This window comes from Barbatula barbatula, assembly GCF_947034865.1.
Source record: "Barbatula barbatula genome assembly, chromosome: 21".
Classification (NCBI taxonomy): Eukaryota; Metazoa; Chordata; class Actinopteri; order Cypriniformes; family Nemacheilidae; genus Barbatula; species Barbatula barbatula.
This window is the reverse complement of record NC_136784.1, coordinates 10,285,223-10,294,736: the sequence shown is the minus strand read 5'-3', so window position 1 is coordinate 10,294,736 and position 9,514 is coordinate 10,285,223. Positions and strand designations below refer to the sequence as shown.

Below are 9,514 nucleotides of genomic sequence, written 5' to 3'. Positions count from 1 at the left end.
CAATTTTACAAATGCATTCAGGCTTCTTGACACCCCTTGGAAAACTGGCAAACTTATAAAAATATGAAAGAAAAAACATGCAGTGAAGCTATTTAAAACAGGACAGTCTCCATCACAAGACTGTTCACAAACAGCAAAACAGCAGCAGGATGGATCCAGGGGGTGAAGAAGACAATCTTAAATTTCACACATGACCTGTACACTGAAGAATGCTCATTCAGAGAGGAGGTTAAGCGTCTTGTTCATTTCACCCCTCTGCCTTTTTTTGTAACAGATGAAAACCATCATCCGTGAAATCAATGTAGCTTCGGCACTTCGGATGAGTGCTTTAATTTCTTTTTTTACTCTTTGTCAATTTTTGTTGGAAGAAGGATGAAATTACTCAAACAAAATCACTTTTTCCATTATATTTGTTTCCTTCTCTCTCACACAGGGGTTCATATATATTTGAATTGTGATAAATAGCCTATTTACACCAAAAGAGAATGAATTTGTTGAATATTACTAAAACAGTGTTAGTTTTTGTGTGGAGATTTGTATATGCTCATATAGAACAGAAACATTTATAGACATACAACGTAAAAGAATGAAATATTTGGGTATGTCTAACCATGGAAGAAGATGAGAAATATTTTATTGGGATATGTATATTTTATGAAGTACATTTTTAGATTAGAAATAGGCTAAAGTGGTGTTAAATATAATAATATTTATGAAAGAGTCTTAAGAAAGAGAGAGAGATTGTAGCTCTGTGGACTTAAGTGTTGTAGTTGGACTTTGGGCAGAATTGTGAGCTTGTTGAAATAGACTGGATGATATTTTAAAACAAGAGATAGTTGACTACTTGCCATGTTGTCCACGGGCAAAACATATATAATCTCTTTTCTAAATCTTGATTATCTACATGTGCCTAACATGAGCACTATGTGTGGCTTTTTTTCAAAACCTGTTCAGTATTATATTCAATATGAAATATGACACACAATATGTGTTGTTAATATAATTTGTTCCACCTAATCCAGCTAATAACCACCTCACACTGGATGTTTCAATGTAACCTGCATGCTGTTATTAATCCATATAAAAGAACAAACTCTATCAAAACTGTAGATTCTTATCCCGTGTCTAGAAAGAGGACAGGCGTATTTATCTATAATATTTATTTAGAATGACTACACACACATTTCTGTATCACACTGGTTTTTCTTAAGACATGACAGTCAACTATGCAGACTGTCATTCATATGTATGCAGTAAATAGACTGTACCTCTCACATCTCACTTTCTTTGCATTTCTTTTTTGTCTATCCATAGCTTTTTCTGAACTCCTTTGTAGAGCCAGGTCCATTTGAAGCTTCAAAACAGTTGTAATTATGCTCAAATGTCCCATTTTGTAGATGCAGCAAGTCTATTAAGACAGAAAAGCACAACAGACTATTTCTTCCACTGTGAAGGACGCCTGCCTTCTCAAAACACTTGCAGACTGTTTGTGATGTGGAGTTGGAATTTCTAGTATCTTTTATCAGGGCCATATGTTTTTGATACACCAACAGGACATTTCAAGAAAGACTGAACATTTTCCCCATTTTCAAGTTTTTTGATGGGTGAGTTGTTTACCTTTTCAGGCACCTGCTGATACAGGAATCAACATTTGAAGGTCTACTGCGATATTTTAACTCACATTTTCTTTTCGATGTAACTCTGGGATGTGTTGAACCCCATGTCAACACGACCCAGGTATGTGGATTGTCAACAGTCTCTATAGATAAGTATGGATGGCTTAAACAAAACAAATCTATAAAAAAACAAGTCTGATATACGTTGGCGAACATGATGTGTAGCCTTTATACATATGCCGCAACCAGATTTAACTAGAATAAGTGATAAATAATTATCTTAGTTGCACAGAGGAGCTTGTAGCTGTGTGTGTTATTGGGGCACTGTGATGTAGACCTTACATTGGATTCTAAACTTCCGCATAACTGATCACTGGATATTACATGGGTCATAGACTTACAAACAATTACTGTGTAATTACAAATACCTTCTCACATTCTGTCTTTTATTTACAGTAAATATATCTGTTGCGATTTAAGTTATTAATAGCCTATTAATATTCCATGGATTGTTATTATGATTGCTGGTATTATTATTGATTTCAGATACAGTGAGAAAATATTGCGATTATTATTTTGAGAAAATCTATTCTGTATTCTCAAGGGTGTTAATAATGTATAAAAGTCACCCTGTTTAGATTCTGTTTGTTATTGCTGCTAATGTAGAAAATAGACCGGAGGATAACGGGACATTTCTAAAAAGAGCCACTAATGTTAAGCAGTTGCGATCAATCACATGCCAGGAAAGAAAACAAAATGAAAAAGTTAGAGTTTGTTTTCAAGGGCGTAATTGTTATTTGCCTGTTTTTGTAAACACATATGTTTGATACAGTGCCAAGGTTAAATGTTAATTTTGTATCTATGCTTTTTATTTTACCAGGCAGAGCTTACTGCAATAGCTTAAATTAACTTCACCCTTTTTGGCATTTTATTTCTAAATTTGTAAAAAATCAAACATTTACTGATTTGTTGAAACAAAGGCTGGAGGCCAGAGGTGATATGTAGATTGATCAAATGTTTAGTCTATAGTTTGTTTTTGTTTCTTGCCACTATACAGCTCAATGTCTGCTAGCATTACATCAGAGAGATGGCACACTGTGATGTGGTAAAAACTAAACACAGAATGTAATATTGTCAACAGTTGTAAACATTTTCTATAAACAATTATAAAGCTATTTTAGCAAGGTAAAATAATTGCAGTTTCCGAATTATTTCATTTTTTGTCAATAATCAAACCTTAGCAAACCTTAACCTCTTATGAATGCCAAAATAATTATTCAGTTTTACTTTATTTATGGAAAACGTACAATATTGAATCTAATCTTTACATCAGTTTCTTCATAGCAGTGTTAATTTAAATTAGGGCTTAAGTGTGGGGTGTGTTCAGACCACATGATAAATCAGACAGTAAGAGGAAATAAAAATTTAATTCACTGATAAAAACAACAAACCACAGGTACAAAACATGAAACCAAATTGAAGTATCTTTCGGTCCCCTTTGTAGTCATAACCGTATTAGAATAGGCAAAGTGAGGAAAAAAAAAGGGACAATCAATGGCCTTTTGGTGACAATTACCATAGACTTCATTTTAGCATGGCATGACCAGAGGGGAAAATCAAAAGTAGATTTAATGGGGACTTGACGGTAAGAGATGACAAAGGATCTGTAAGAAAAACTAATTAAATACAAAGTGGCCAAAGCATTTAGACAACAGGATCACTCCTGGGTCTCCATGGTTTCATCTTCCCCTTCTCCTCCTTCCTCCAAAGCTTCATCTTCCTCTTCTTTGCGCTCGGGAGGTTTCTCATAAGCTTTTTCCGAAGGTGTAACAATTACTCCGTCCCAGGTCGACATCTCGGTGGTGAGATCTGCACCGACAAAAACATCAGATCTTAGCAGCAGAATTACTAGAGGGATACTAGAAATCCAGAAACATATTCACACACTTACAACTAGCATCTCCTTCAAATCCCAAGATTTTGCGGTATCCTCCATGAGACAGAACTCTAACCAGTGTTTGAGCGGTAAAGCACACCATGTCCTGCGGGCAAATATCAATTAGAAAACCTATTTTTAAAAATATGCAATAGTGCACATCTACAATACCTGTTGTTCCAAAGTCATGACAGTGTGCACACGGAAGTTTCCACTCTCACATGGATCTGTGATTCCGACGGAACCAGGCAAGAAAAGTCCTGCAGCAAGCATCTGAAGACATCGCCTGCAATACCCACAATGGCTTTACCTCAACCTACAATAAGGTTGATGTACGTACATACAAGAAACGACAATAAATCAATTTAAAGCAAAAACACACAGGCTTACCTGTAGGCAACGTTGAGTGGCAAGGGCTGTCTGGACGGGTTGTTCATGACAGCTGAATGTCCCTACGAACAAACAAAGTAGTGTTGCAGTAGTTAATCATCCGGTACAATGCAGAAGAGACAGCAAGTAGGAGTTTAATTCTTATACTGATGCTCACCAGCAGATCCAGAATCCAGGGCGTGAGTGGTTCAAATCCAGCGAATCGGACTTGCAGATCTTTCAGTAAACGGATCAAAACTTTCACGCTAATAAACAAACAACAGTTGAGTCACAGGTCAAGGGATGTGCAATTAACATTTGACATTAGGTCAAGCAGTGGGTGCTTACGTTGAATGGGAGGCATTCTCCTCAAACCAGCGAGCGTGACGGATGGCAGCCAGAGCACTTTGCAGAACCTTGATGTCCACTATTAAAGTAGAAGAGACTGATTAACAAGCTACATGCTTCAAGGATCACAAAACATATGTGTGTTTAAAGGTTGCCATACGGTGTAGGTCTGCGTCCAGCTTGCGCAGGTTTGGTGGGACTGTGGTGATGAGAATTTTCACAGTGGCATCTGCAGAGCTGATCTCAAAACCAGTCTCATTGGTCAGCATGGAGAGCACTGGTTGGTGAAGATTTCAGTGAGAAAAGCTGTAACACGATTTTGAAGATTAACAAAACAGGATACATTCCACACTCACCCTCAGAAGGGTCCTGTGTACGCAGGGTCTCAACTACTTTATTTCCGAGGGCAGCAACAGCTTCCACTGCAAAATAAAAGTTAAGAGCATTAAAGATTTCACAAATTACCCTTACTGCACCACAAATCACCATATACTTGACTTATACTAGCTATGATGAGACTTACATGTTGGCAAGATCTTCAGGATAACCACAAGATCTGCTACGTTGTGTCCTGCTGTCATAGTGCCTTTTTTATAAGAGCCCACTTGCCTTACTTCCTCAATTTGCTGTAAATGGGATCATAGACATTGATTAAAAAAAAGTTTTTTCCAAAAACTGATTTATTGTACTGTCTTGCTGAAAATGTTTTTTACCACTTCAAAGTTTCCAGGAGCCACAATTAGGTTGTCAATGACGTTGTTAATCTTCGTGACCAAGGACAAAATGGAAGCCTGCAGGATAGAAATGATAGAAAAGATAAAATGTAAATTCTTTGTTTTATATATATATATATATATATATTATTCGCCGAAATAGGCATGGGAGGTGATTGTGAAAAGCCTACAGAGCCATAAAATCCTCCTCATGATATATAATTTAGTTTGCTTGGACAGAACTCACTGGATTTATCGTTTGGCCATTTCGTTTATTCACTGGTAAATGTACCTGTTCAGAAGAGGTAGGAGAGAGATCTTGGTTTCTTTTCAGCAGACACTCGCTGAAAGCAGTCTCATCAGGGGCGGGTTTTACTCGGGGGAAGGCCATCTCACACTATAATAAATAACAATACTATAACAAACTACAGACTATATTGAATGACACCACTTTTAAGTCAAATGACATGAAAGAATGAAGAAATACACTTACAACATAGAAGTCAAAAGGGATGTGAGGAACAAACGGCCGGTAACTGCATGTGCAAAAGTCACAGGCAGTGATGTTAGGCTAAATCATTTTGCGTAAACATACAAATATATATATATATATATATATATGCTAGACAGCTCACCCTTGGACCAATCCTCCACGGGAGCCGAACCGCCCGCCCCTCCCCCTGCCACGATCTCCTCTGGAGAAAGAAAAATAAATAAAGGAAGATTACAGCAAGCATACAACGTTTACAAGCAAATTATGGTCAAACTTACACATATTAATTCAATATAGACAAACATAATTATAAATTGATATTTTAGGAATTCCAAATGTTTACTACTACTGAACCATCACTGCTAATATATCAATGCTCATTCATTGCCTGCTTCACTCGCTCTTTTGATCATTAAAATAATTATCGTTACAACTACAGATTCGACATAGTTACACAGTATTTTACAAGCAACGAATAAACAGAATTTAATCGTGACGTACCCTCGAACAGATTATAACGCATGCATTCATTATCAAATACGCTGCATCTTATTTCAACCAATACCACAACGGCTAACAGAGCAATATGCTAACATGCAATGAATCAGGCTGGCTAACATAGTAACAAAAATCAAGCCACGATTGCTACAAACATTTGCATATAGCGTTATCAGTTTAGGGTTTAATGTTAATCGAGTAGACGTAGAAACATGTTTACCTCATTGCGTAAGACGTTTTGGCAGTTTTTAAAGACACGCGCTAGTGAGAAATGATCTATCACAGCCTGCACCTTCCACCGGCTCTGCGTTTCTCTAGACCGGAAGAGAGTCAATATAAAAGTCCATAAGAACAATGCATAATAACAGTCTCTGCCCAACAAAACACATATGACTGTTTTAGATTGCTATTTGTTCGTTTGCATTTTAATGGGCATATTTTAATATTATACGCGTTTAATATGGCTTTATCTGCATTTATCTTTTAATAAAACCTATTTTAACATAGTTTTTAAATATTGTGTTTGCGATTTATCGAACTCTTAAGAGCCTATAATAATTGTTTTTAATTTGTTTTTTTACAAGTTGCATTCCATGCCAGGGTTGTACATTACATATGCCAAACAAGTTAGTACAGTGTGTTGCAGTAGGGTTTTGATATGACGCCATATTACGGGTGGACCTGTGCAACGCTTTTATCAGAGAAGACCAGACAAATTCATACAGCCAATCAAATGCAAGGAAACCTAAAGCTGAGGCATTTCACGTAGACTATGTGACACATGTGCGAAAAGAAGATAAAATTGTTTATGAACAAATTCATACGGCTCACACTTTCTGTCATCACTTCAAAGTGACTCCACCATCAGAACACAGAAATAATCCGCCACATAAGGTAAATTCATTTTTATAACATTTCACTTCTACAAATAATATTTCCAAGCTATACTGTTCATATCCTACTTGCCTGAGAAAGAAATGCAAATATAAAAGTTAACAGAATTAAGATTATAAAGCCTGTATTTAACCCTCATTATGTGCAATTTTTGCAATGATTTATTGTGCTGTGTTACACATGTTTAATATAGGCCTACAATAAATTATACAAATATTTTTTTACTTTTGTTTTTTTCGCTCATTATTGTAGATAAAATATTAGGACAAAACCTAAATTTGTAATTTGTATAATATATATATATATATATATTATTTGTACATTTGATCGCAGAGTTCCTGCAGCGACCACAAAAATTTTTTTATTCTCCTAGAGCTTAAAAACAAAAAGCTCAAACCATTCAAGTTCCAGAAATCATGGGTAAAATAAAATAAAATAACTAAAAACATAACTATACTTTTTACATGTTATCATACAAACTTATTTTCTCAAGGTTTAAGAATACAGCAGGATAGTTTTCGGAAGATGCTTATGTAGAATATTTTTTTTACACAAAATAAAAAGTTTTTTTAAATTAACATTTATTTAAAAAAAAAATATGGTTGTATACTATACACTGCATTTGATTCTCTTCATTATAAAATAAATACAATAATTTATTTGTATACATTTTAGATCACACTTCCAGCAAAACACATGTAGCAAGCAGCCATGGCAGAAACTAGAGACTATGGTAAAGTGTTCTGCCATACATAATAAAAGTTTATGTATTGTGATTGTGATGCACTTTTTATAAATACGTTCTGCATATGCTCTCTCACTCAACAGTTGGGGACTTCCTGACAGAATTTAAGGATGTGATAATTGTGAGGGCAACACGGGTCAGTGAAATTGCAGAGGCGGTTATTTCCCAAAGTCTGATCCATGAAGGCGCAGCTCGACAAGTGCAGGGTGCTCCAACCCAGCAGCAAGCGATGCGGCTCCTGTTTGAGGCTCTGGATAGAGAACCACCCCGACACAGAGTATCCTTCCATCTGATCCTGAGAATGACGGAACCTGAGCTGATTCAAGAACTAGGTTAGATTTTTTTGGTGAACTTAAAGCAAACGTGATCATTAACAGGGAACTTCAAAATATTTTTCTTACATCATTGATTCACTCTTATGCTATTTCGAATTAATGAAAAATGTATTAGTAAAAGCTGAAATTAACATCAATTAAGATTAACAAATTATATAAAAGTTGTTCATTATTAGCATGTTAGTGTGGTGAGGAAGGCGGGACGAGAGCCGTGACGCGGGGCCGGTGGCGTGAGTGATAAGTGGAAGCAGCTGTGCGCGCACCGGTCCCGCATCTTATCACGGAGGAGATTGGGAGCTTAAAAGGATGTTCGGCAGGACTGTTGACGAGAGAGGACCGGGCCCGAAACTGTGTTTAGTTTGTGTATGTTTTATGGCCGGCAGTCTACCGTGAGGTGGCTGTCGGTCAGTTACGTCAGTGTTTATTGTTTATTTAATTAAAGTTTTCATGTTTGAATGTTCGCCGGTTCCCGCCTCCTTCCTTCCCTTCTTACGAACTTTATTACAGTTAGCTTATGCATTCACTAATTGTTAAAGCTGCCGTGCAACAGTGTGTCATGCATTCCAACTTATTTACAATGTTAAACGTGCTGTCTTCTCATGCTTGACATGGTCAACTTGTCAAAAAATTAGTTGGACGTATGACGAAGTATTTCTGTGCTCGATACACTCGCCCAGCGTTCGTATAGTTTCAGAAATGTATTTTCGAACATGAAAATCTGTTTCGTAAAACCTTTTTGTAGTCCCTTATTGGACAATTCTCCCGGAAAAGCATGCAGCACACCCACGCGTTAACCAAGGTGAGTGGGAGAAGGAGCATGCGCACAAGTCACTTTCACTTATGTGCAGGAGAGAGAGAGAGAGAGAAAGAGAGAGAGAGAGCACTATGTTCGAGAAGTTCAGCTGTGTTTGTTTGTTCACCACATTTGGGTGATGGATGTTATATAAACGGTGGACATAACACTGGATTTGGAGATTGCTGACACTGGTTTATTACTGATAGCTGGAGTGGTCACAGCACTAAAAGATGCCGGACATGAAGTGAAACTGGGCTGCATTCACCCCCGACAAAACGTTGCAAAATGTTTTTTAAACGTAGACTGTGGTGCGGTTGAAAACCCTGTTGTGATGACGCAAGATTTGAACTATGGCAGCTGAGAAGGCCATTCTTTGTGTTCTTTTTAAAAGATTTGCGGAGCCTGATGAAATCGGTATAAATACTGCAAAAAAAACATGTCCTCTAATATCTTCAATTGTTGCATATACCGAGCTGCAGTGAAACATTTAAACGACTTTACTTGGACCCATTGTGCTAGCTGTATCCTTAATACCGCGTGGGTTATATACAGGTTACTGCTGATTGGGCTGACATTCTTGACACACCCGCAAAACAAGAGAAAACGTATCTCAAACCCTTTAATCACCATTGCAAACGTGTCGTTCGTAGGCAAAACGTTGCGCACCGGTTTGAGCTTGAACATGCCCCAGATGTCTGTGTTTTGTTGGCAATGGGTGCGCACATGCTTTAGTTACACCTACCCCCCCTCCACACACGTTGTATGTTTTGG

The 9,514-nt window shown here is 37.1% G+C and overlaps 2 protein-coding genes across 2 annotated transcripts in view; one reads left to right on the top strand and one right to left on the bottom strand.

Moving 5' to 3' along the window:
• Positions 1 to 3,024: 3,024 nt before the first annotated feature.
• On the bottom strand, positions 3,025 to 6,336 carry ilf2 (interleukin enhancer binding factor 2). The gene is made up of 14 exons (XM_079485525.1): positions 6,194 to 6,336; positions 5,618 to 5,677; positions 5,476 to 5,518; positions 5,275 to 5,379; positions 4,983 to 5,060; positions 4,793 to 4,895; positions 4,626 to 4,691; positions 4,430 to 4,546; positions 4,270 to 4,348; positions 4,100 to 4,187; positions 3,943 to 4,004; positions 3,724 to 3,838; positions 3,568 to 3,658; positions 3,025 to 3,485 (listed from the first exon to the last, which is right to left on the bottom strand). The coding sequence occupies exons 1-14, from the start codon at positions 6,196 to 6,198 to the stop codon at positions 3,334 to 3,336; spliced, it is 1,164 nt and encodes a 387-aa protein (XP_079341651.1). The 5' UTR covers positions 6,199 to 6,336; the 3' UTR covers positions 3,025 to 3,333.
• Positions 6,337 to 6,758: 422 nt separating this feature from the next.
• Positions 6,759 to 9,514, top strand: part of LOC306910171 (uncharacterized protein) — a 42,357-nt gene continuing 39,601 nt past the window's right edge. The window contains exons 1-3 of the mRNA XM_079484508.1: positions 6,759 to 6,867; positions 7,543 to 7,600; positions 7,696 to 7,944. Coding sequence (XP_079340634.1) covers positions 7,579 to 7,600; positions 7,696 to 7,944 — 271 coding nt within the window. The 5' untranslated portion in view covers positions 6,759 to 6,867; positions 7,543 to 7,578. The remainder of the gene's footprint in view (positions 6,868 to 7,542; positions 7,601 to 7,695; positions 7,945 to 9,514) is intronic.

Bases quoted from the DNA above. Each gene is read 5' to 3' on its own strand.
- ilf2 (XM_079485525.1), bottom strand. The intron at 4,349-4,429 runs GTATGGCAACCT...CTACTTTAATAG, and splicing joins GCTGGACGCAGACCTACACC to TGGACATCAAGGTTCTGCAA. The intron at 4,005-4,099 runs GTGAGCATCAGT...GTTTGTTCGTAG, and splicing joins CCTGGATTCTGGATCTGCTG to GGACATTCAGCTGTCATGAA.